This window comes from Mustela erminea, chromosome 2, assembly GCF_009829155.1.
Source record: "Mustela erminea isolate mMusErm1 chromosome 2, mMusErm1.Pri, whole genome shotgun sequence".
NCBI classification, from domain to species: Eukaryota; Metazoa; Chordata; class Mammalia; order Carnivora; family Mustelidae; genus Mustela; species Mustela erminea.
In genome coordinates this window covers 137,702,291-137,730,000 of record NC_045615.1, presented here as the reverse complement: position 1 = coordinate 137,730,000, position 27,710 = coordinate 137,702,291, and the positions used below count along the sequence as shown (strand labels likewise).

The following is a 27,710-nucleotide window of genomic DNA, read 5'->3' as shown; positions in this document are numbered from 1 at the left end:
TATTTTTGTTTTTATAATTGATTATTTTCTGCTTTTGTCTTCATTCATCTCATTCTTCTACTTGACTTGGTTCTTGTCCCAACGTGTTGAGGTAGATACATTTATTTTTATTTCCTTTGTTTACTGTTGTAAGTAATAAGACAGCACTGTTTGAACTATGTGGCAGTTTCTGATATGTGACAGGTCTTTATTATTTTCTAGATGTTTTCATTTTTACTTGAGTTTCCTTGAGTTATATAAAAGAGAACTTAAAAATGTAATGCAGTAGTAGCTTTCTCCTTTGGGGCTTGTTATTAATTTCTATTTCTATCGTTGTGTGGTCATGCCTGTTGTTTGCACTCTCTGCACCTTGAAGAGGAGGTCACTACCTAGACAATTTGTTTGAATGCATGGTGTCTATGTGTTTGTGTATATGTACTCCCTGCATATCTACTGCACATACAACTTGGTTTTTTACCTCTTCATCTTTTATATCTTCTGTCCTCTCTGGTGTGTAACACAATCCTTGGACGTGGTAGGAATTTAAAAAGCTAGACTTTTATTATTTTAAAAGGTTATGAGAGATTTTCTTAATTTTGAAGTTTGACCAGAAAATGAGGCTTGTTCCTTGGTCAGCATCTAGCAGGAAGGAAAGACTGTGCTCACTGTGTCGCACTCACTTTGAGGGTCACACCTTGATGTTGGCTTTGGGCAGTTCTGGGGAAAGTTGTTGGCACTTCAAAAGTGTAGACTTTCACACGTTTGGCAAACTTCTGAGATACTTCCCTCTCCACAAGGGTAAACATGCTCAGTAAAGGTGGAAAAAAAAATTTTTTTTACACTATCAAACAAACAACACAAACCAAACAGTCCAACATTCAATGTCATTTGAAAACCATCTACAGCTTTACTGGGGTTTCCCAGAGGATGTCCGTGGGACTCCAGTTCATAATCGAACATCAAACTTGTAATATTCTTCTCTCCTGCTGATTCTCTTCTTGTCTCTCCCATTCTCTGGAGGCAACTAAAATCACTCCTCTGCTCTTCTCTCCAGATGCCCCCAAAGCTTATTCTCTCTCCATCCCTGTCATGGATTCTGTTCATTTTTCCTCCTCCCTGCTTTTCCAGATGTATTTCTCGCTGCTTCCCTCACCCCATCTGCCGTGTTTTTCTTTTCTTCCATAATACAAACTGCCGGTCTGTCTTACTGTGCTTCCTGTCCATCAGCGATGTGTGTCTATTACCTTGATCACTATAACGGAAATAACAAAATGGGGTACAAGGTTGTCAAATGCAGAATTTTTCTTAGAAAAATCCAGAACAAGTTTTTAAAAATACTCATACATTATAAATTTTTATCCCAATTAAATGTTTTTGTAGGTAGGACTTCTTAACATATAAGGGAGATAAGATTGCATGTATTTGTGAAAATATTCTCTTCCATTTGTAGGAAGTCAGTAGGGTTTTTTTTTTTTAAGTATTTTATTTTATTTTTTTTTTAGATTTTATTTATTTATTTGTCATAGAGAGAGAAGCGAGAGCAAGCACAGGCAGACAGAGTGGCAGGCAGAGGCAGAGGAAGAAGGAGAAGCAGGCTCCCTGCCAAGCAAGGAGCCCGATGTGGGACTCGATCCCAGGACGCTGGGATCATGACCTGAGCCGAAGGCAGCCGCTTAACCAACTGAGCCACCCAGGCGTCCCGGGTTTGGTTTTTATTCCTGAGATGGAGGTTTGTTTTTCTTCCTAAGAAGGACTAAATTTGTACAATGAATTGTTTTGCAGTCGAAAGAAGGTGCATTTATCGTCAGAGATTCCAGACATTTGGGATCCTACACAATTTCTGTGTTTATAAAAGCTAGAAGGTAAGGAACTGTGATTTTGATCACTTTAGAGGTAAAAATCCTTGGGACAGTCTTATGGAGACACTTGTCACACAGAGAAAGAGATATCACAGAACAGGAGACTGTTGGCCTGGAAGTTAGTACAACTGATTGGAATGAGTTGCATTCCTAATGAGCTCTGCGTGTGACATTGGTAGTTAATGGGACTTGTCCCACCTCCTTTCCTCAACCATGAGGAAGTTGGCTTGGTGGTAGCAGGTAGTGGTGGTGCTTTCCTCATATCCCTTGGTTTACCTTGGGGTTTACCCATAGAGTGTTCTGCACTGAGAAAGCTTCTTGTGCCTTCCTACTGGAGGGTGTTCTCTGGCTGTGGGAACTCATGGTCCCCAAGGGTAGACTTGTGGTGCCTGAGAATTAGCATCCTAGGAGCAACCCTCCATCAAGGAGGAATGGAAGATTAGCCTTTCAGCTCCTTTGAATTTTTGTGGGACAATTCTCAGACGTGTTCCACAGTCTCTTGGGGCTGCCCAGAGTCCCCGTAGCTCACAACAAACCCGTTTATCAACATACTCTGGGTTTTCCTCCTTTCTTTGTTTCATATCTCCTTACGTCCTTCACAGTAAAATTATTCACTTACTGAACTGACACTGATATTCAACAAATACTTATAAGTGTCCCTAATGGGCTCTTCTGTTTTGGACACTGGAGTTGTGCACTCAACAACTTTGGCTGGAGTTGTGTTCGAATCTAAGGACCCAGTAAGATGGCTCAGGAACTTAGCCAGTGGTGACGGGTACTAGTTGACTAACTAGTTGACTAACTAGTCAACTAACTAGTTGACTAACTGCAGCGTGTAGTGTCCCTAGGATAAACGTTTCAGAGGTGGAGTCCTGTTGCTTCACGAAATTTGACTAAGTTTCAAAGTGGTCTTTTGCTTGTTTACTAATTCACGTTCTGTTGACTGTAGGAATATGGAGGCTACCATCAAACATTACCAGATTAAAAAGAATGACTCAGGACAGTGGTACGTGGCTGAGAGACACCTCTTTCAGTCAATCCCTGACTTGATCTGGTATCACCAGCACAATGCGGCAGGTAAGTGAGGAGCTTCAGGCTGGGAGAGTCAGGGAGCCTGGCTCCTCAGGCAGGCAATGCGTCTTTGGTCTCAGACACTTTAACAGGAACGAATACCCCTGCAGAGATCTGTAAGTGCTTGAAATACAACCTGTGTTCTGAATAATTCTCCTCATTGATGCTTTGTTTTTCTAGTCAGGGGCCAAGAGGTAGGTTGATTTTTTTTACATTTCTGCCAGGTTAGAAAAATGATAGCTGGCAGAAAAGCAAAAGGCAATGTAATCCCAATGCATTTGTTCTGGAAATTTCCATAGGGCTAAGTGTAATGGAATTTCAAGTGCCCTCAATAATCATGCTTCCTTCTCTCTTTGCCCCCATAAATTCACTCTCTACTTCAATCATACAGAAAATAGCCCTTACATATCTCATCCTCTGTTCCTTCCTGTTTTGGAGATTGCAAAAAGTTGTATAGGACACAGCTTTTCACAGTGAGAATTTGACTTAAATAAAGCAGAGGCATCATTTAACCCCTTTCCCCAGGTGTTGTTTGCAGCAGTTGTTAATTTTGCAAATTTATCTATGGAAAGATAACAGATTCCAGAAAGTTCCACAACAATTATAATCACAGCTCTGGCCTTCAGTCCTCCCCCAACCTGTCCTAGACCACTTTGAACACAGGGGGAATCTTCTTACCTCAACATTATAGAATTTGGAACCCACTGTAACTTTTCATATTATTTTGACTTGTTGCCATACAGTACTTTTTAAGATTTCTCTCAAGAGAAGTTGTGTTGACCAAAAAAAAAAAAAAAAAATCCTTTTGAAAAAGGACTACTTTTCCATTACGCTAGTTCTAAATATCAAGAGTAAATCCAAGGAAGTTTTTATCCATTTTGGGGATGAGTCCACATGGATATTCCAGATGGTCTCTGGGAGTTTGGTTAGACGGAAGTAGCAGTGAGTCTGAGTGGGACCAGGGAGGAGGTATTCGTTTCTAGAGATAGAAACCCTTAGAATCAGGAGATCAGTTCTGAGTTTTTTTCTTCACAGTCCTCTTTTCCTTCCCTTCAAAGAAAAAGTTTAAGAAACAGAGTGCTTATGCTGGTGTGGTTAAAAAAGTACTAAGATCAGGATGTGCTGACATGAAGAGATGTTAGTGATAAGTTGTTTAGTAAAGAGAAAAAAGTGCAAAGCAGTATATGAGAATAGAGTCCCACTTTTGTAAACAAAATACACACATGTGTGCATAGAAAAATTCTGTTGAAGTTTAGTTAATAATTTTTAAACTGAAAAGATTATAACGGACGACAAATTTAATGTTTACCTCTGGGAAATGACGTGGGGGGGCAGTAAGGGAAGCTTTTATTTTCTGCCTTATGAGATTGCTTTCGGGTTTGATATTTTTGCTACAGTGTACATGAATTATTCTTATAATGCATAAAAGATCACTTTTTTAAAAGATTTATTTATTTATTTATCTGACAGAGAGAGCCATCACAAGTAGGCAGAGAGGCAGGCAGAGAGAGAGAGAGAGAGAGGGAGAAGCAGGCTTCCCGCCAAGCAGAGAGCCCAATGTGGGGCTCGATCCCAGGACCCTGAGATAATGACCTGAGCCGAAGACAGAGACTTTAACCCACTGAGCCATGCAGGCACCCCAAAGATCACTTTTAAAAAGAAAAAAACTGGATCAGGGTGCCTGGGTGGCTTGGTTCTTTAAGCGTCTGCCTTCAGCTCAAGTCATGATCCTAGGGTCCTGGGATCCAATCTGATGTGGGGCTCCCTGCTTCCATTCCCTCTGCCGCTCTCCTGCTTTTGCACTCTCTCTGTCAAATAAATAAATAAAATCTAAAAAAAAAAAAAAGAGAGAGAGAAAAAGTGATTTAAACAAAACAACAACAACAAAAAAGAAAAACTTCCAAGTATAGCCATATTTATTAGGGAGAAAAGCAAGTGCAGAAGATATAAGAAAATAAGAAGAAGGATGATAAGGGGAAGGGAATGGGATCCAGAAACAGCGATGCTTATTGAAGACTTACTTTGGGCCCGACCCTATTCTGAGCATTTTTATGTGTATTTATTTATTTAATCTTCGGAATGATCCTGAGAAGTAGGTGCTGTTGGTAGCTCCATCTTACAGATGAAGAAACTGAGGCATGGGTGGTACATATGATTACACAGTTAGTAAGCATTTGTGCTGAGATTTGAACTCAAAGAATCCTTGAGACCATTAGAACCAATGAACCCACTGGCTCCAGAGTCTGCTCTCAATGACTGCGGTAGCTTCCAGAAAGACACAGGTCATATCACTGGAGGGTACTTTGGAGGGTCCAGTTTCAGAGGAGGCTGTGAATCAGAGCCCATGACTATCTTGTTGACTTTCTTTCTTCTGGTCAATTTAGTCATGACAATCCATCTCTTTCCCAGAAGTAAGGACCGTGCCAAGAGAGTGACTTCTTTCCATCAAAGAGATCATTAAAATACTGGTAATAAATCACAGAGTAAAATGTTTAGCAAATAAGAACTTTGAAAATTAGAAGAAAGTGTTAGGGTCTTAAAGAAATTCCTCGTTATGTTCTGTATTGAAATCAGGTGGTGTAGAGTCCCAACTTGATGAGGACTCTAACTTCAGCTAGGTCTTCACTGTTAAGTATCTTCACCTGTTCTCTCTTCAAACTTTTACCATTCTTCTCAAGGCCCCTTTTCCAGTATTATCCATTACCCTATCAACAAACCCCTAGCTGTCCACTTCATTAAGAAAACTGAAGCCACCGGTCATGAATTGCCTCAATCTTGTCCTCTGGCTACCAAGCTGTCATCTTTGTCTCACTCCTTCCAGTGGTAGCAAGGCTAAGCCTATGCTCCTGTTCCCTCCTCTCCTCTCCTGCTAGGACCACCAACCATCCACTCTTCCTTTCTCTCCTGTATCTCATCCATTTCTTCTTACTTTCTCCCTTAACCCTGTGAGCATCCTTAAGAAAAGCCAAAAAACAAAGCCCTCCCTTGGTCCTTTCTTCTTTTAGATATTGGTCTTCAAAATCACAATTTTAGAAGACCGTGTCCACATCCATTGTGTCCATTTGGTCATTTGCCACTTGCTTTTCAAATGTCTGCAGTCTGGCTTCTGCCTCTGTTGCCTCCATTGCCCAACATCTTACCATTGACCCCATGTTGACCTATAGGGTGATGCTTTCTGTTCTTCTATTTTTCAAGTCCTCTGTCACCCCTTGAAACTCCCTGCTTTCCAGACGTTTTGATTGCTTTTTCTCATTCTGGAACTCAGATCATTCCTTAAAGTTCTTCCCAATGGGTCTTACTTCTACTCTTTCCTTAAACATTGGTATTCTGCAGGGATCTGTCCCTGATCACTCGTTTCCTCACCCTAGACTTTTCTCTTTGCAGAATTCTTCTGCCCAATAGTCCCAGGCACTTGCAATCCTACGGGCCCTGAATCAGTGATGGTATGGAACTCTTCATCTTAACCACTGCTTTCGCTCCAAACCTACTCTTCCTGTTGTCTATTTCAGATAATAGTGTCAGCATCCTGCCAGTTACAGGGGCTGGAAACAGGAGTCACAAGAGATGATCTCATTATCCTTAATGGATAACTTCTTACCTCCTCCCCTTCCCCTCTGTCTCCTCCCCTTCCCCTCCCTTCCCCCATTATTCCCCTCCCTCTCTTTTATTACTCTTTCCCTTCCCCTGCCTCCTCCTTCTCCTCCTCCTCCTTCTTCTCTTCAGTTATTAGAAAACTTTCTTTTATTGAAGTGTATTTACCATGCAATAGTATATTCAGTGGTTCAACATTTATATAGTGATTCAACATTTATATACATTGCAAAGTGATCACCACAATAAATCTAGCTACCATCTGTCACCATACAAAATTATCACATATTATTAACTATATGCCCCATGCTATACATTGCATCCCCTACAAAAAATTTATCTTTTAATCTTTCCTTATTTTGCCCATCCTACCACCCCCAGCCTCTTCCTTTAGCAACCAACAGATTGTTCTGTTTCTATGAGTATGTTTCTGTTTTGTTTTGTTTTCTTGCTTTGTTTTTTTTTTGTTTTTTTTTTTTTTAGATTTCACATAGAAGTGAATTCATACAGTATTAGTCTTTTTTCTCTGATTTTTTTCACTTAGTCTAATACTTTCTAGGTCCATCCACGTTGTTGTAAGTGGCAAGATTTTATTCTTTCTTATGGCCGAAGGCTATTTCATTATTCCAGCCATATATTCTTTATCTATTCATCTATCAGTAGACACTAAGGTTGCTTCTGTATTTTTTCTGTTTAAATAATGCTGCAGTGAACATAAGGGTGCATATGTCTCTTCAAATTAGTGTTTTTTTTTTTTTTTTAATTTCTTTGGAGAAATACCCAGAAGTGGAATTGCTGGATGGTATGGTAGTTTTATTTTTAGTTTTTTGAGGCACCTCTACACTGTTTTCCATGGTGACCATCCCGTTTTGTATTCCCACCAACAGTGCATGAGGATTCTCTTTGCTTTGCATCTCTTTACTTCACCAACACTTGTTATTTCTTGTCTGATTGGTACTAGCCATTCCAACAGGTGTGAGGTGATACCTCATTGTGTATTTGATGAGGAATGCTGAGTAGCTTTTCATGTATCTGATGACCATCTGTATGTCTTTTGGGGGAAATATCTACTTGGGTCCTCTGTCCATTTTTTACATTGGATTGTTTGGTCTTTTTTTTTTTTTTGATATTGAGTTGTTTAAATTCTTTATGTATTTTGGGTATTACTTCTTTTCAGTCATAATATTTGCAAATACCTTCTGCCATTCAAGTAGGTTGCCATTTTGTTTTGTTGATGGTTTCCTTCACTGTGCAAAAGCTTTTTAGTTTGATGTAGTCCCATTTGTCTATTTTTGCTTTTGTTGACTTTGCCGAAGGAGACAGATGAAAAAAATATTGCTTAGACTGATGTCCAAGAGCTTATTACCTATGGTTTCTTCTGGGTGTTTGATATTTTCTGGTTTTACACTTAAGTCTTTAATGCATTTTGAGTGTATATGTTTGTGTGTATTTGTGTGTGTAGTATAAAAAAGTGGTCTACTTTCATTTTTTTGCCTATAATTGTCCAGTTTTCCCAGCACTACTTATTAAAGAGACCTTTGATGGGGATCTTTTCACCATTGTATGTGTTTGTCTTCTTTGTCAAAGATTAACTGACCATATAAACTTGGGTTTATTTCTGGGCTTTCTATTCTATTCCATTGTTCTGTGTGTCTGTTTTTGTGCCGGTAACATACTGTTTCAATTCTTATAGCTTTGTAGTATAGTTTGAAATCAGGGAGCGTGATACTTCTAGATTTTTTTTTCCCTCTCAAGACTGCTTTGGTTATTCAGAGCCTTTTGTGATTCCATACAAATTTTAGTACTATTTGTTCTAGACCTTTCATTTAATTATCAAGTGCAATGAATTTCATATCCAAGTATGTCTCATATAGGTTCCTGCTTCTCTTTGTCTCCCAGCGCTGCTCTAATCATTGCTCACTTGGCCAACCATAATGGCCTCTCATCTGGTCTTGCCTTCAATGTTGACTTCATCTCAATCCATCCTCTATGCTGACATCAGAATGAACTACCAAAAATGTAAATTTGACCATGCTTCTCCCTTATTTGGGAACTCTCCATGGCTCCTTCTCACTTGCTGGATCATATAATATTCCCTAACATGGCTTATAAGACCCGTCATAACCAGAATATTACTTACGTCTCAAGTGTAATTTCTTGCCTCTTCTATCTCTCACCTTTTGCTCAAGTAGCACATCCTGCTTCATCTCTATGTATCATCTCATGCTGTTACCTCTGCCTGGACTGTTCCTCACAGATTCTCTTCATGGGTTAACTCCATTTGTCGTATTCATCTCAGGGATCATTTCCTTCCAGAAGACTTCTTTGAATCCAAAAATGTGTGAGGTGCTGTGTCTTAGAGCGTCTTGTGTTTCCCCAGCCCAGGTTCTACTCCTTTTATATTAGAATTGCCTTTCTCTGCCTGTCTCCCCTCACTGAGATGGAGCCCCTGAGTACAGAGTCCTAACCTTATTCATCTTCGGTCCTCCAGAATCTTGGAGATCTACCTAGAAGACTGTCTTGCTCTTCTTGCTCTTTCTGTCTTGCTCTTCCTTTCTCTTCTTACACTGGCCACATTTGTTTCTGTCTTCCAGACTTTGCACATGCTGTTCCATCTGCCTGGAAAGCTTTTCTTCCTGATCTTTGTAAGACGACTCCTTGTCAATGAACATCAGCACAGCTGTCATCTTGTCAGAAAGGCCTTCCCTGAGCACCCACTCGATAGAAGCTGTATTGTATCTACTCTGCTTACCCTTCATCATCGTCTGCTTTTTCTTATGTGTGTGTGTACTTGTTTATATTTTCTTCTCCTACTAAAAGGTCAGCCCTACAGGAACAGGGACCATAACTGGCTTATTCACTGCCTCACTGCTCTGTCCCACAGTTTGGATGGTGCTTGGCACAAAGCAGGCTCCAAATAAACATTAGTCGAAGAAATAAATAATAAATGTTTGTTGAACTAAATTGAAATTGATGGAACAGAATACTACAGGCTGACCCAATCAAAGGAAGTCTCATTTACTCTACCATGCTCCTAAGAAAAAAAAAAAAAAAAGGAAAAACAAAACAAAACAAAAAACAACCCAACTACTCTCAAAAAGTGGGGTCAGGAAATGGGTACACTTAAACACTGTTGGTGGTTAAATGAATCGGTACAAGTTTTCTATATGTGCTTTGATCAAGAAGTCACATTTTAAGGAATTTATTCTAAGGAGATAATTTGAGAGGTACCTAAAAATTTATGTTCAAAAACATACAGCATTGGGGACCTGGATGGCTCAGTGGGTTAAGCCTCTGCCTTCGGCTCAGGTCATGATCTCAGGGTCCTGGTATCAAGTCCCACATCAGGCTCTCTACTCAGCAGGGAGCCTGCTTCCCCCCACCCCCCACCCCAGGCCTGCCTCTCTGCCTACTTGTGATCTCTGTCAACTAAATAAATAAAATCTTAAAAAAAAAACCCATACAGCATATTTTATAATAGTGGCATCTTAGAAATAACTGAACTATAATTTATAGTCACTAACATATATCAATGGCATATTGAGTGTAAAACAGTTTCTAGGAAAACATGTACTTTTCTGTGAAACATATCGAGTATATATATGTTTTCAAACACATATATAGAGATCTTTGCCAAGGTGTTCACATGAATGATAACAATGCATCTCTGGCTGCTAAGATTTTGTGAGATCTTTTCTTCGTGTTTAAATTTTCTTGGATTTTAAAATGTGTGTCCAATGAGCAAATATTATTTTATGAAAAATGGGGAAAATAAGTAAATAGACTCATGGAGAACACTTGTCCACCTAACTTATTTGAAGACCAACATCATCATCTAGTACACTGGTTTTTTTCTTTTATGTTAGTAAGTGGCTTAAAATGCCGATTTCTGTCTCTCCCCAGGTCTCATGACCCGTCTCCGCTACCCAGTCGGACTGATGGGCAGCTGTTTGCCAACCACAGCTGGCTTTAGCTATGGTAACGTATGCGCGTGTACCCAAGGGTGACATCAAGTCCAGCAAAGAATCAACCCCAAGTTCCCTCTACGTTTCTTTAAATTCTTAGCTTTTCTGAGCTGTCTAGATAGGTTTCCTCTCAAAGTTTAAATCCCCCTTCTGAGATACTTAAATAAAATACATGCATCTCACAAGAGCAATTTAAACTTTGGAAGGAAATGTTTTGGTTTTGCTTCAAATTTCATTATACAGTAGCAGGAACGCTTTTGATAGATTACAGTCCTTTTTGTTTGGCAGTTTGAGCTGTTGCTGACTGGGTACCATGATGACCGGGAAATGACTGCTGTCCAAGAGAGAACAGCTACAAAGAGCCATCCAGAGTGTCCCCTTCCCCTTTTATTAAAAATACAACCTGTAGAGGGCGCCTGGGTGGCTCAGTGGGTTAAGCCTCTGCCTTCCTCTCAGGTCATGGTTTCGGGGTTCTGGAATCGAGTCCCACATTGGGACTCTGCTCAGCAGGGAGCCCACTTCCCTTCCTCTCTCTCTGACTGCCTCTCAGCCTACTTGTGATCTCTCTCTGTGTGTCAAATGAAGAAATAAAATCTTAAAGGAAAATACAACCTTAGAAAGTTTAATTTGAACTATTTTTAGCAGATGAATATTTGCAAATCTGTAAGAGTAAAGAAGAGCCAAAGAATTCTGTTCTGTAATTTGGCGACACTTTATTCCCTTAAGTTTCTCTCATTAGTGAGAAACAGAAAATACCTAGATAAATGATGACATCATTATATAGTGTAACAGATAAGCAGGACTCAGGCTCTCTATTTTAATTGGGATGGGAGAATGATTCAGGGTATTATGGGTCCTGGGTTATTCCTCAGCCCTTAATACTATACATATAATAGAAGTTCTATCATTAACCATTTATTTAGGTAGAGCATGGTCCTGTTTAATTTTTTTAAAATGGCCAAAATTAACAAAACAGGAAACAACATGTGTTAGAGAGGATGTGGAGAAAGGGGAACCCTCTTACACTGTTGGTGGGAATGCGAGTTGGTGCAGCCTCTTTGGAGAACAGTGTGGAGATTCCTCAAGAAATTAAAAATAGAGCTTCCCTATGACCCTGCCATTGCACTCCTGGGTATTTACCCCAAGGATACAGATGTCGTGAAAAGAAGGGCCATCTGTACCCCAATGTTTATAGCAGCAATGGCCACGGTCGCCAAACTATGGAAAGAACCAAGATGCCCTTCAACGGACGAATGGATAAGGAAGATGTGGTCCATATACACTATGGAGTATTATGCCTCCATCAGAAAGGATGAATACCCAACTTTTGTAGCAACATGGACAGGACTGGAAGAGATTATGCTGAGTGAAATAAGTCAAGCAGAGAGAGTCAATTATCATATGGTTTCACTTATTTGTGAAGCATAACAAATATCACGGAGGACAAGGGGTGTTAGAGAGGAGAAGGGAGCTGGGGTAAATTGGAAGGGGAGGTGAACCATGAGAGACTATGGACTCTGAAAAACAATCTGAGGGGTTTGAAGTGGCGGGGGGGGGGTGGGAGGTTGGGGTACCAGGTGGTGGGTATTATAGAGGGCACGGATTGCATGGAGCACTGGGTGTGGTGAAAAAATAATGAATACTGTTTTTCTGAAAATAAATAAATTGAAAAAAATTAAAAAAAAACAAAAAAACACCACTCAAAAACAAAAAATAAAAATAAAAATAAACTTCTTAATTTTTTAACATTTAGAACAGTGCACAACTCATAACTCAATAGCTCAATTAGTTTTGCCTGGTTTTGACTATTTAATATGAATGGAATGAGACACCTTGCATTTGTATCTGGCTTCTTCCTCTTCCCCAGTGGTGTTGGGTGTGGCTTGCTCATCTCCACTGGGGTGTTGTGTGACATTCATGACTATACCACAGCTGATTTACCAGTTTCCGTAGATGGCCATTTGGGTTGAAACCAATTTTTATCTCATAAATAACATCATTATGGACACCATGCATGTCTTTGGATGAGGTTCAGTACACGTTTAAGCTCCAACAATGTTAGCTGTACACTTAGGAGTAGAATTCTTGGGTCGTAGAGTATGTGCACACTCAGATTTGGTTCATTTTCCAAAACGCTTATACCAAATTACACTTCAATCAATAGCATATGGCTTTCCAGCTGTTCCACACTTTTACCCTTGCCAATATTTAGTATTCTTGTGGATTCTTGTCTTTAGTTTTCACGTGAGCAAATCTGGTGTATGTACTAGTGTTATCTCGTTATGGTCTAAATTTGCATTTCCCTGATTACTAATTATTTTGATCAACTTTTAGTAGGCTTAGTGGCCATTTGGGTACCCTCTTTTGTGAAAGATACTCCATTCAAGTTTTCTAACCTTTAAAAATGTAGTTATCTGCCTTTTTCTAATTGATTTTTTCATATTCTGAATAGGAATTCTTTACAGGTGACATGTTTTAGAAATACCTTCTCCCAATCTGTGGCTTACATTTTCCCTCTCTTAATGGGGTATATTTGATGAACAGGATTTTTATGAAGTGTAATTTGTCAGTATTTTCCTTCATGGTTATATTCTGTTGAATAAATTTATGTCAGTATTAAAGTCATAAATATATGCAGACCATGTTACTTTTAAAACATAAAACATACCCTACTATTGGGAGGCCGCCTTTATAATTTTTTAAAAGGCATTATTCGAAAGTTCCACCAGATGGCGCTGTTACTAAGTAAAAAGAGACACTAAAAAGGAAATTTGCTCTTTGAACTGTTTTCAAGAGGGTTATTTTTAAAAGTTCTTTTTGCCTCATTTGGCTTCTATGGAAGTGAAATATATTATAACACAAATTTCACTTCAAACATATACTTAGAGACATGTGAGTTAGAATTGTAGCATTGGACCTATTTATTAGGGGAATTTGTTAGGCTTTTCCCTATAGGAGAAGGGGTGAAGACAGGAAAGCCTTTTAGGGGTGGGAGTGGACAAAGGAGCAACGGAAGAAGTGGTGTGGGGGAAGGTGGGGGAAAACAAATGTCCTGTGCCTCACAGGTTTACTCAGAAGGACAAAAACAAATGGGGACATACATATTCTTGGGGCCTGATCTAATTTTGGTAGGTTTGGTTCAGAAAGGCAAAGCTTTGCCTGCCTTTCATTGTTTCCAAGCAAGTCAAGTTCGTATCTTTTTTTTTTTTTAAAGATTTTATTTATTTATTTGAAAGAGAGATCACCAGTAGGCAGAGAGGCAGGCAGAGAGAGAGGGGGAAGCAGGCTCCCCGCCGAGCAGACAGCCCGGTATGGGGCTCGATCCCAGGACTCCAGAATCATGACCTGACCTGAAGGCAGAGGCTCAACCCACTGAGCCACCCAGGTGCCCCTCAAGTTCGTATCTTTAAACTTGAATTCTGGAATTACACATGGAAACGACCATGACAGCGTTAAAAATGGTTGCCTTTCTGCTCCCCTCATTCATAAAAATTTTAACTTCTTTGTAAAGGAGTAGAGTAGGTCTAGATCATTTTTGAATCTCTTCTAGCTCTAAAATTTTTCCCTACTCATAACACGATGTTTTCTTTTTCTAGAAAAATGGGAGATCGATCCTGCTGAGCTGGCTTTTGTAAAGGAGATTGGAAGCGGTCAGTTTGGGGTGGTCCATTTAGGTGAATGGCGGGCGCACATCCGGGTGGCTATCAAGGCCATCAGTGAAGGCTCCATGTCGGAAGAGGACTTCATCGAGGAGGCTAAAGTGATGATGTGAGTATGAGCCATGCCAGATAAGCAGCATGCGGCATTCTGCTGTCATGGAAAGAACATGGGTTTGGGAGCAATCACACTTCGATGTATATCACAACTTTACTCAAGCTTATGTGGCGTCCCTTAACTGAAAAATACATTTTATAAAGGAGAAAGAGAAATCAGACAAAATATACATATACAAGATATCTATCTACGGGTTAAAATCATGTGGAGATTCTCTGAACGCCTCTTTTCCACTACCTGGTAGTGGTCTTGCATGCTAATCATAAGGTAATATGTCAATTAATCACTCATTTACATTATTTTAGGGTAAATAATCTCCCAGAGTCATTGACTTTATTTTGCCTCTCTGAATGAAAATAGGTAACATTTCAAGTTACTTTTGACTAACAGAGAAGTTGGCTTATTAGGCATCTTCTAAAATTACAAACATTAACTTGAATATTGTTTTCCATGATGCCTACTTGGCTTAACAAGCCTTTAGGGACTGAATGCTATACTCCAGAAGAAACAATAAACTTTTGAAGTTTAGATCACTAAAAAGTTCTGTCTGTATTTTAATAAGCAACATTCAAGGACATGTGTGTATGTGTGTGCGTTTGTGTATGTGTATGTGTTTGCTAAATACAGAGCAGGGTTTCAAGTTGGCAAGTGTTTTTGGTCTCCAACTTTATCTAAAATTTCATTCTCAATGTCTTTACTTTTAGAAAAAAATTTTTAAGGATTTTATTTATTTATTCATGAGAGACAGAGAGAGGGGGAAGCAGAGGCAGAGGGAGAATCAGGTTCCCCGATGCAGGGCTCAATCCCAGTCCCCAGGATCATGACCTGAGCCAAGCCAGACGCTTAACCGGCTGAGCCACCCAAGAGCCCTATTTTTATTAGAATTTAATTTTCTTTCTTTCTTTTCTTAATGCATCAATCACAGTTTCCTCCCTTCAATCTGTCTCGAATTTTCATCTGAGCAGCTGCGGGCAGGAAAGGTGAAACTCAAGGAACAGGAGCTCTGTTAAGACCCAGGCAAGGAGAAGTGGCCATGAGGAAGCCAAAGGCTTGCTTGCAGGAAGAAAAGCAGAAAAAAACAGAATACGGAGCACGTAATATTCTGTACCTGCAGGAACTTGGGGAGTGCTGCTTGAACTCTTGACCCCACTCATGCAGCACGTACAGTGGAAAGGAAACTGTTCTACTTTCTCTGTGGTTGGGTTCATTTTTCTCGAATCTTGATGTTGAAGATTACATACGTAGAGTTGGTAAATATTACCAGTTGAGTCTCCGCGCTTTCAAGGGCAAAAATGAGTCTGCTAACTGGTGTGTGCTTTTTCTTCAACAGGAAATTATCTCATCCCAGGCTGGTCCAGCTCTATGGAGTGTGCATACAGCAGAAGCCGCTGTACATAGTGACCGAGTTTATGGAGAACGGCTGCCTGCTGAAATATGTCAGGGACAGAAGGGGAGCGCTTACCAAGGAGATGCTGCTGAGCATGTGCCAGGATGTCTGTGAAGGGATGGAGTATCTGGAGAGGAACTGCTTCATCCACAGGGACTTAGTAAGTCGGACATAAATTGGCCGATTATTCTCTGCATGACATTGGGAAGATTATGACTATTGAGAATTTTCAATACTTGTTTTAAAGGTTTTATTTCCGTTTGTCAGAGAGAGAGAGAGAGAGAGAGCACTCACAAGAAGAGAGGAAGAGGGAGAAGCAGGCTCCCCGCTGAGCAGGGAGCCCAATGCAGGGCTCGATCCTAGGACCCTGGGATCATGACCTGAGCCAAAGGCAGATGCTTAACCAATGGAGCCACCCAGGCGTCCTAATGATTTTCACTCTTTTAAATAAAACACTTTTGGCTTAGTTTCTAAATGCTTTCCTATTCATATAATTCTCTGGGTAATGGAGCTTTTTTAAAAAAGGTTTTATTTATTTATTTGACGGAGAGAGATCACAGTAGACAGAGAGGCAGACAGAGAGAGAGAGGGAAGCAGGCTCCCCACTGAGCAGAGAGCCCGATGCGGGACCTGATCCCAGGACCCTGAGATCATGACCCGAGCCGAAGGCAGCGGCTTAACCCACTGAGCCACCCAGGCGCCCTAGAGCTTTATTTTTAATGGCCCCTTGATGCTGTGGCTGAGTGAGGCGCTGTTCTAAATATGCTTTCAACTGATTAACTACCGCACTTATCAACTAGCCAAAACTAATTTACTTTTCTTTCCTCTCATCTTCCTGCTCTTCTTCCATTACTTCCAATTTTCTTCCTTTCAACCAATAATCAAATACGTGTTAAGGGCCCATATTGGCCAAGTGTTCTCTGGGGCATATGGTGGTGCAGATCAAGTTCTAGGGACTGCCCCCCCACCCCAGGTGAGGGTGGTTTGCTTGTAACAGTATCACAACAGCATTGCTGACATCACTGAGGAGGACTAGAAATGTGAAATCCTTCTGTGCTGGAATGCTCTGAACATTACAGCCTAATAAAAAAATATTAAAGCTTGTCTTGCCCCCTGTGCCCTGTTGAGTTCAAGGGGCAGCCGAGATTCAGAACCACTGCTCCAGAGGTGGATGGCCTGGGTTGAAATTTGGCCTTTGTTTCTTACTAGCTGGGTGATGTTGGGCAAGCTAGTCAGCTAGGACCCGGTATGAATTGCACCTTCCTCCTGTGGGCTTGTTGGGAGGATTACATGAACTACTATATGTGAGCACTTACAGTCACTCCTGGCCTTATAGAGGAGCTCAGCAATGCTATTCCACAGCGATAGCCTTTCCATACCCATTTGGACCACCACCCTCACGGCACGTTTCCCAGGCTCTAGCATGTGGTTGCTATTACACAAATTTTTGAAGGGATGAATACGGCATTAATTCCCCTGAGCCGACTTTTCTAGTCTCTGCGGCTCAGTCTTTCTTGACCTGATTGGATTAGAATGTAGAGATTAGAATTCAAAACTTCTTTGGGTGATGGTCCTGGTCATTCTCTTTACTCCAAGTGGCTTTTCTCAGATTCCCCCCATCCTTGGATTCTTCCTCCGTTGCCTTCTTTTGTGTTCTATTTTATCCATCTTGATGCCGTTTAAAATCTGCCAGCGAAGCCTGAGTCTTTTCCCCATCAAGGGCTTAGCTTGTGGCTTGGCTTGGAGATTGTTGCTAGTATTTGTCAAAATCTTCCAAACTGGCTCCTTCTGGCTTACCATTTTAAGTTCCTTGTTTTTGTTTTTAGACTAACTGAAGTTCATATCAGCTTAGAAGAGAAAAAAATCTATCAAACTGTTGAATTCATGACGCTCAATAACCAATTCAATGACTTTCTTTAATGAAGCTCTCTGAAAATGGATTATTTTGGCCTCATATATGTGGTCTCCGCATTATTTAAAAACACATACTCTTTTACATGCTGGGGTTCATCATTTAACGCCTCTTGATATAGTCTTCCTATTTATCAAAGATACTTGTTGAGAAAGATTAAAAACTTTTAAAGGAAATATATAATTATAAAAATATAAAAATATTAAAATTAAAATATAAAAATAAAATTGCTTTTTTACTTTTGTTATTTCTTTGAAGAATTTCTTTGAAGAATCCTTAAAATCCATCGTGAGGGCAGATATACTGAGTCATACGTAGTATCACAGGTATTCCCTGGAAAACATGACTGCTCATAGAGAAGTCATGTGGGACCCCAAATACAGTAAGGAAAAGGCAAATAGAAACTCTTTAAAGAAAGACGATATTCAAATGTGGATTCTTTTCTTCTTTCCATAGGCAGCAAGGAATTGTCTGGTCAGTGCTGCAAGTATAGTAAAAATATCAGACTTCGGAATGACGAGGTACAATAGATACAAATATTTTTTGTTTACTCATAAGAGGGAATCTTACATCTGTCTACTAACAAACCAAAGATGTCAAGAGCATTGCTTTTTTTTCCTGGGGAAAATCTTGATGTGATTTTTTGGCCTGTAGCCCTGCTTTGAATTTTAGGACATAACCCAATGTTAGCTGTGGGGTAAATGGGTGCTTTGAACTATTCTTCGGATCTTTTCAGTTACGCATAACTTAAAAATTTTCAGAATATCTCAAACTACTCATCAGATGCATGAAGTTGAGGAAAAAAGCTTCTGTGATATATGTGTATTTCTGAAAGATAAAAGAATACATTTGTTTAGCTCTGACTTTTCCATGCCATTGTCATGCACGTCTATGATCAAGTGTAGTGGTTGACTTTAAGACTACAACTCAAGTGCGGAAAATCTAACCTCATTTTCTGAAACACAATGCCATTGATATTTTGAGTGCCCCTTCCTTCAGGTTGCCAAAAGTTCAATGCCTGTGAATTCAGAATATCTCTAACTCACTTCAGGGTCAAATTCAAATTCTGTATGTCTTCTTCTCTGAATGTCTTCTTCTCTGTATGACCTCATGGGGCTATGTTGTGGAGAGGGCATGTCTGGTCCTTGTTGTTAGCCACTGACAACTGGTACCCTTGCAGCAAACATCCTCCTGTTTTGTCCTTGGCTGGACATCTGTGTAGGTGGCTGCTGACTCATCCCCAATCTCTACTGCAAGATGTTGTCATTCTGGCATTCTCCATGATTAGAACCCCCCTGGAGCTTTCCAAGGTCCTATTTGCTTAGACACATCCACAACTATTGGCTTTCAGGAATCTTTTTGCTTTTCTTGGGGCTTGACCTGGGGAAGAGGCACAGGCTCTGTTTTGCTCTTGAATCCCAGCAACCTACTGTGGGGACTTCTTTCCCTGCCATGTAAGTGGGGCAGTGCTGGTAGGGTGCAGGGGACAGAACCCTGCCTCAGTCACCCACTACTGTCTAATACTCCTCCCCTTGCCCCTTGTTCTCTCCCACCTTCCAGCTCCAGAGGTTCAATGCTAGAGGAGATGGATGGATGGTGTGTGTGTGGGGGGGAGAATCACTCTTATTTATGAGTCTTTCTCCCCAATATTTTATTAACAGCTCAGTTCTCCTCCTGCTGTGGAAAGCTGAGACTTTTGAAACTCAAAAGCTATGAAAAATGGCTCTTTCTCTTTTGTTTTCTATTAGTCACTCTTTCCCTTAGTAGGATGACTTCTGGTGCAATAAAACAGTTAAAGGTGGGGGGTGGTAGGGTACATGGGAAAAAAAAAAAAAGAGAGTGTGAGGAAGCGCTAATTAATTCAAAGCTACCACACTGCACACTCCAGGGGCTACAAGTTAGTTATCATTCTTCTCTCCAGATTCTTCTCCCCAGAGTCCCTTACTTGGATGTTTCTGCCTACAAGTCTCACAAAAGAGAGGGTTTAATATTTTTGTAGTTTTTAGAAGGAGGTGATAGTTATTACTGATCATATAGGACCATTTTAATGCATTGGACATTTTTCACATCAAATGTATTATGTTCAGTATGCTTATTTCCCCTTTTCTCTGCCTCACAAAACACATATGCATGAAGAATAAAGTTAGACATCCAACTTTGAACTTATTATTTGCCATATATACATATTCTTTTAATTTCCTTTTTATAACCTTGGTTGTTAGAGCACTCAACATGTTCCTTTGCAGAATTAAGAATTTGTCATAACCAAAATAATCAGGGGGTTCCTGATTTCAATCCGTTTTGGATTGAAGAATTGTTCTGGTTTTCTGAGACCCAAATAACCCCAACTGAGGCTTGGTTTGGGGAGGAATCACTGTATAGAAAGAATACTTTCCCATTTTGGTAACAAGGAGAGAAACTTTTAGAGGTAAAAATATTTCTCTTTTAAAGATTATTTATTTATTTGAGGGAGAGAGAAAGAGAGAGAGAGAGAGATTGAGTGGGTAGGGGTGGGGGTAGGAGGAGAGGGAGATAGAGTCCTCAAGCAGGCTCCCAGGGAGCCTGACAGGGGGCTCAGTCCCAGGACCCTGAGATCACGACCTGAACCAAAACCAAAAATCGACCACTTAACCTGTTAAACCACCCAGGCACCCCTGGTTTCTTTTTTAGAACTTAAAGTAGACTAATGGGGTTTGAATTAAGTAGAACTTGGAGGTAATTAGCACAATGTGCTTTGAATCTAATGACCTTAGGTACGTTTTGGATGATGAATATATCAGTTCTTCTGGAGCCAAGTTCCCCATCAAGTGGTCCCCTCCTGAAGTTTTCCATTTCAACAAGTATAGCAGCAAATCTGATGTCTGGTCATTTGGTGAGTAAATTTGATATTTATTTGATGGAGATTGATTTAATAAAATACCAATCATTTTTAAGCTTTGATTTCCTCGCATGATGTGGCATTCTAGAAAGGTCTTCTTGTAACTATGCTTCTGTCTTAAGTGTTCTAAGCACATCTAGGCTGTCTTTGCAACTGATACCATTCACCTTCTTATATAAGTCTACCATGCGGATCTTATCCTTTCCCAATGAGCATTTGCAGGAAAACCGTAATAGAGAGTCTACTGATCTAGAAAACAAATGCAGCCATCTTTTTTACACTACAGAGACTTGTCAGGAAAATAGATCTAAGGTGTCACTGAATTTCGAGTGTAATTAATCAACATCATTTCTAACTGCTAAGCAACACCACCGCATTTACTTCATTACCTTCTGATTTTGTGGAATTTAGATGTTGGCCTCCTTGGGAACTGTCAATTGGAATTTATATTGTGTAACATTCTTCATCGAGAAAGAGATGTTGTAGACCCCTGTCAAGTGGAGTCTGCTCTTAGAGTTGATTTTCAAAAAGTGGCAGTCAGTTTGCAATAAGCTATCTATTCTATTTTGCCCAGACCTCGCTGGATAGCTTCTTGGATTCGGAGAGACCTCTGCACCTTCAGAAGGGTGTGAATTTTATTGTCTACATAAGGTTAAACTTGTATCATTGATCTCATAGCTCTCCACTGACTTTTGGTAGTTTCAGCAGGTGACATTTCACATTCTATGGGGGAGCAGTCAAGTTGTGAGGTGAACAATCAGCAGCACAGGGTTGGTTCATGTGGTTACAGAGCAGTTAGAATTTCCGAGTTTTACCTGACCACTTGTCTCTATCATCCATGGGACAGTGAGCTGCTTAAGCCCAAGGACTGGTTTCTGGAGTCTTCTGGCTCTAGCATCTGCCTGGTCTTTAATCAATACATAATACATTTTCTTAGAAAAAGTGAATAATTAAATGAAGTTCAAATGGGAACGTTGAGGGAGTTTCACTAATCAACCAGTCAATGATTATAGAACATAAGCCCCTTCTAGATATTCTGTTCTACCCAGCAGTCTCATCTCTCAGTGGGAAGAGGGAAACACGTGACTTCTATTGGCTGGTAAACTCTTGGCCACACAATTCTGCCATTTTTCTGTGGAATGGCAAAGAGGCCTGTTGATTTCAGGATGTGAAGACAGGAACATACTTAGGAATGAAAATGTTGGCAGCATTTTCTTTCACTCAGGAGGCAGTCAAGACCAATGGAAAAGAAAGGCATTGTTTCCACTTGGAATATTTTCAGGTTGTAGGCCTGTTCGAAAATGAAGACACACATGGTCCCATTCCTAGATAGAACGGCTCTCATTCTGGGTGATTATAATTCAAAGGCTGAAAGAGAAAAATAAGGCCTTGCAGTTTGAAACAGTTGTTTCAGTTTCAAGTAACCTCTTGTTTACATGCATTTCGTGTGTAGGAGTTTTGATGTGGGAAGTGTTCACAGAAGGAAAAATGCCATTTGAGAATAAGTCAAATTTGCAAGTTGTGGAAGCCATTTCTCAAGGCTTCCGGCTGTACCGTCCTCAACTGGCCCCGATGTGCGTCTATGAAGTCATGTACAGCTGTTGGCACGAGGTGAGTTCTCCCTGCTCTCCAGAGAAGGTCAGCAGCCCCAGCATCTGAGAACAGACCTGAGTGGGACAAATATGACCCCAGGACTCCACCAGGGCAGGAGAAGGAGTCTGTTTCTTGATAAGAATCCCTAAGAGCCAGAAGGGCTATTTCTATCTGAAACTCCCACTATGGAGTCATGAACCCATTTTGTTTTTAACCACGGCCATTCATCTGAGGAATTCAGAGCCTTTTTCAAATCTTCTTTGTCTGAGATTGGTTCTCCACGAAACTCTTAACGTGACTAGAGCCTCAGCAGTGAGATGTTTCACTCAATTCATTCTGCTCTAAGTTGTCTTGCTTTTCCAAGGCTAACTCTAGTGGGTTTCATCTCCTTTTTGGCACTTCAGACTCCTGATATATTAGGAATAAAGGCAGAACGTGTGCCCTGAACTTGTAATTGGGAAATTCTCTTGGGGTGGGGGGTGGGGGCGTCAGTCCAGCTTTTCTTTCTCTCGAAATGCCAACACTTAAAAATAAAGCCAGACATGTCCCGTCTTCTCAGGGCACAGACCCAACTCACGTCTCCCCTTCATGTCAGACTCCTCTGTGACTTTTGACAGCTTTCTCCTTCCAGCTGACAGTGTCCGTGGAGAAAAAACCCACAGTGGGATGAGGAGTTTCCTCCCGGCTGAAAAAGAAATCACTTGATTCGCAATCCACAAGCACTGAAACACTCAGTATTTCAACAGCCATGTCCTTGCTCACATTTTAAAGAAGTTTTAATTTTATAAAGATCCTTGATGTCTGAAAATATTTTACATATAGTGAACTGCTCTGCGAGGAAATCTTAAAAGATAGGCAGATGTTAAGTGAGCTATCAGTAGCAAATGGCTATCTTAAGAGCTTCTTAGCAATAACAGCGTGGATAGCTTAGAAAGATATATTGCCTATGGAACAATAGACATGTACAGGTGCATAAAATATAATAGTTATTAAGATTTCATTTATCTCTGGAGGGGAAACAGAAAGGGGAATAAATCGGAGGCTGACAGGAGGCCCGAGTAAATGATGTCAGTCTCAAATCATGGTCAGAGCATTGACTAAAACAGTGTTTTTGGTTATGCTGATTTATTTGTTTGCAAAAGGTAATTTGCCTACAACTTTTTTTTCATTTATTTATTTTCAGCATAACAGTATCATTATTTTTTTCACCACACCCAGTGCTCCATGCAATCTGTGCCCTCTATAATACCCATCACCTGGTACCCCGACCTCCCACCCGCCCCTGCCACTTCAAACCCCTCAGATTGTTTATCAGAGTCCATAGTCTCTCATGGTTCACCTCCCCTTCCAATTTCCCCCAACCCCCTTCTCTCTAACTCCCCATGTCCTCCATGCTTTTTGTTATGCTCCACAAATAAGTGAAACCATATGATAATTGACTCTCTCTGCTTGACTTATTTCACTCAGCATAATCTCTTCCAGTCCCGTCCATGTTGATACAAAAGTTGGGTATTCGTCCTTTCTGATGGAGGCATGATTCTCCATAGTGTATATGGACCACATCTTCCTTATCCATTCATCTGTTGAAGGGCATCTTGGTTCTTTCCACAGTTTGGCGACTGTGGCCATTGCTGCTATAAACATTGGGGTACAGATGGCCCTTCTTTTCACTACATCTGTATCTTTGGGGTAAATACCCAGGAGTGCAATGGCAGGGTCATAGGGAAGTTCTATTTTTAATTTCTTGAGGAATCTCCACACTGTTCTCCAAAGAGGCTGCACCAACTTGTATTCCCACCAACAGTGTAAGACAGTTCCCCTTTCTCCACATCCCCTCCAACACATGTTGTTTCCTGTTTTGCTAATTTTGGCCATTCTAACTGGTGTAAGGTGATATCTCAATGTAGTTTTAATTTGAATCTCCCTGATGGCTAGTGATGATACAACATTTTAAGGTAATCTAAATGCCCTAAGTGCTTAGGCACCTTTAAATTTATTTATTTTATTTTTTTTTAAAGATTTTTATTTATTTGACTGAGAGAGATGCAGTGAGAGAGGGAACACAAGCAGGGAGAGTGGGAGAGGCAGCATTTTCCCCGCTGAGCAGGGAAGCAGGGCTCAATCCCAGGACCCTGGGATCATGACCTGAGCCAAAGGCAGACGCTTAATAACTGAGCCACCCGGACGCCCCAGGTACCTTTAAATTTAAATGTTATCATATTATCCTCACAAACACACACACACACACACACGCATGCACACACGCACTCTGACACACACATACTGTTTCATATGCTCTACTACCTACAGAATGTCAGCCTTCTCTAAAAACTCCAGAAATTATTCCTGAAACCTCAAGGAGAACTCGAATGTGTGTTTCCACACCCTTCAGCTTGGTCCTTTCCACTGGGCCCCTCTGTTTAGGAAGCACTAAGGGTGATGTCTCCCCACAAACTCTGCTGCCAGTGGTCTTCGAGAGAATGTGGCTACCACAGGTGGTTCTATTTCCCATGGGTTTTAAAGATGCCAACAGTGTTGTCTTTTCCTCCACATGGAGCCAAAGCCAAACCCACATCCCACGGTGAAATAGGAAAAATGTTCTAATCCTTGTGTCTGTGACCGGGGCTTTTGTTGACTGAGCCTTAAGATAGCACAGAGGGACCTGCAAAGTCCCTTATAAAAAAAAAACATGCCTTTTGCTTTCTGACTGAAATCCTTCTTTCTCCAGGGGAGCAAGTCTAGTGAATAACTGGGCAGAGCCTGAAAGCCTGGAAGTCTGGGTTCCCATTCTCTCACAGCTCTTCTGTACCCCATGCCTATCACGGCATCCAAATAGATCTCTAGGGCAGTGCCGTCCAAAGGAACTTTCTGTGGTGATGGAACTGTGTTATGTCTGCGCTATCCAATATGGTGCTCATGCCTGGCTATTGAAGAACTGAAAAGTGGCCAGTGTGACAGAGAACAGAACTTAAAAATGTATTTAATTTTAACAGTTTAAACCGAAATGGCCTCAGGTATCTCGGGTTTGCAGTTAAAGTTGTTTTGGCAGTGCTCTGTACTCTTAAAATTTCACTCATGCTTCACTCAACTACCAGGCATGCCCGGTATGTCAGCCCAGATAACTTTCTCTTCCATCTGTGGAGAATTGGCCTGGATCCAGGTCCCTGCCAGTGTGTCTCAGAGCTGGTATCTGAGCGACTTTCAGGCTGAGCTGACCGTCTCTGTTTCTCTTTTCCAGAAAGCTAAAGGCCGCCCTACATTTGCTGAGTTGTTGCAGGTTCTCGCAGAGATTGCGGAAACCTGGTGACCCGAACGGAATGGCAACCCAGAGGATCATCTTGCAAAATTACCACAAAAGGAAATCCTGTGTGGGGTCACTGATGATGAACACCTTCCTTTAGAGTTGCTGACTCTTGAAAACAGTGCAGAGATCACTGGCTTTTCAAACTTTAAAATTTAAGAATATCCTGGCAGTCATTTTTCCACACGGATGTTGGAGAGGGACTTCCAAACTCTCCCCCCCTTTTTTTTTCTGTCCATTTGTTTCCCAAATGTGAAGAAAGGAAAAAATTCTCCATAACATTCTTCTTAGTGGCTGCTTCTCATGAAAGTAGCCCTGAGAACCGCTTAACGGTAGATGAAAACCTGACCCGTTACAGGGCTGAGAAAATTTCTTTTTGGAAGAGGAGTGACATTCCTTACCTCAGTGACTTGCTAAAGTGAAGACATTCTGCTAACTCATGAATTAAAGGAGCCTTCTCTGCAGAATTTAATGCTTCTGAGCTATACAGATCTTTGTGGAAAATGCCTTTTTACAAGCCACATGAATGTGAACATTCTTAAACTGTCTTGTATAATCTTCCTTATGTTATTTAACAAATTGGTTTTGCACATATATGATAATTTTGGAGACAGTTTCTTGTATTCCAGTTTTTTTTTTAATAATATAGGCATGGAGCCCAATGTGGGGCTTGAACTCACAACCCCAAGATCAAGTTTTGACCTGAGCTGAAATCAAGAGTGTGACACTTAATCAACTGAGCCACCCAGGTGCGCCACGGTGTTCCAGTTTTAAACACTGTGAAGACAAAGTTCTTTGAACAGGACCTGGTGACTTTCCTGTTTCCAGCAATACCCATTGTCAGGGTCAGTTCAGAACCTGAATTCCAATGCTAAAATTTCATACTTTGTGTGAAATTGAACAGTTTTAAAGACTTTTTTTTTAATGTGCAATGTATATGTTTTATTTTATCTTCCTCATAGTGTAAAAGAATGCTTATTGCACAGTTAGGTAAAGAAAAGTTATATATTTTGAAGATTTCATGTCTTTTTTAAGTTAAAGTCTTAAAAAATTTTTTTCAGTTTAATTGACATACAGTGTGATATTAATTTCAGGTGTGCAACATAGTAATCCAACATCTTTGTGTGTTCTGCTGTACTCACAAGGGTAGCTACCATCTGTCACCATATAATGCTATTACAATATCATTGACTATATTCTTTACGCTGTGCTTTTTAGTCTCGTGATTTATTTATTCCGTAACTGGAAGTCTGTATCCCCCCCTCCCCTTCACCCATTTTGCCCATTCCACTGTCTCCTTCCCTATGACAACCATCAATTCATTCTCTGTATTTATGGGTCTGATTTTGCAAGAAGCCTCATTTTGTTGGAAAAATTACCTCCAGTATCTTTTTAGAGGATGACTTGTTTTTTTTTTTTCCATAAGAACAAGAGGAGTCAAAAACAAGATATCCGATTGTTACCTCAAGCTCCATTATTTCCGAAGTCCAGGGCTTTGAGTTCAAGACAAAGTAAGCGTAGTCATAATTAAACCTTAATTTCTCATGCATTGTTTGTAAAAGGGATTGGAAATTTATCTTTATCATTACGAGCGCTTCAGAATTCCCATTGGAAGAAGGGGGTGGCCAAAAGCACTAATGTTCTCACTGTAGGGTTTCACAATGGGAGCCTAGCCTTTGTACACCGTCCCTCCCTGTGTCATGGTTCTGCGTTATAGTCTCACTAGAATTTAAGTAGCTGGCTGGTAGTGTTGTGACTTTTACGTCATATTTCCCCATGGCAAAAATGATACATCTGAATATCCGTGGTCCTCAGTGAACGCACACTGAAATAAGGAACATCAGGCACGAGAATGTTCAACTCTGACAATTCAAGTGGTGCGCTCGGAAATATTTGTATGAGACCCTGTGCTGTTTCTGAGACTATAATACCACTCTTCCTCATGACTATGGGAGGTGAGACAGGGCTCCTACTACTGAGACTCGAGTTCAAGTGAGATAGGCCAAAGTTTAGTGCAAGAGGGCATGAGACTATCCAACAGTAAAAGCCAAGGCCAGGGGAAAGGTTAACGTTAGGACAAACAGAAAATCTGAACATTGAAAAGTTAGGGTCGACTGCAGAGCAGCTGCTGTCAGTGCAATGCAGGGAGACAGAGTACAGATCAAGAACGAGTCCAGAGATAAGTCATTGCTGGAGGTCAGATGGCAGCAGCTGGCCCATCTAAGAGCATACGTTGGGAGTGGTAGGCAAGCTCTCGTCCTTCATGATTTGACACTTCTGGAAAGTTCGAGATACCAAGAAACAATAGTAACTGGAGCTATCATGTCTGTAACTGAGGCTCCAAATCATGTATGAATTTGGAATGTCTTTTTTTTTTTTTTTAAGATTTTATTTACTTGA

At 40.6% G+C, this 27,710-nt stretch overlaps 1 protein-coding gene across 1 annotated transcript in view; it reads left to right on the top strand.

The window, feature by feature from the left end:
* Nucleotides 1-26,510, top strand: part of TXK (TXK tyrosine kinase) — a 47,558-nt gene extending 21,048 nt beyond the window's left edge. The window contains exons 6-14 of the mRNA XM_032334248.1: nt 1,762-1,841; nt 2,788-2,915; nt 10,404-10,478; nt 14,062-14,233; nt 15,570-15,786; nt 17,995-18,059; nt 20,292-20,410; nt 21,870-22,027; nt 25,248-26,510. Of these exons, the coding sequence (XP_032190139.1) occupies nt 1,762-1,841; nt 2,788-2,915; nt 10,404-10,478; nt 14,062-14,233; nt 15,570-15,786; nt 17,995-18,059; nt 20,292-20,410; nt 21,870-22,027; nt 25,248-25,316 (1,083 nt within the window). The 3' untranslated portion in view covers nt 25,317-26,510. The remainder of the gene's footprint in view (nt 1-1,761; nt 1,842-2,787; nt 2,916-10,403; nt 10,479-14,061; nt 14,234-15,569; nt 15,787-17,994; nt 18,060-20,291; nt 20,411-21,869; nt 22,028-25,247) is intronic.
* The last annotated feature ends 1,200 nt before the right edge of the window (nt 26,511-27,710 follow it).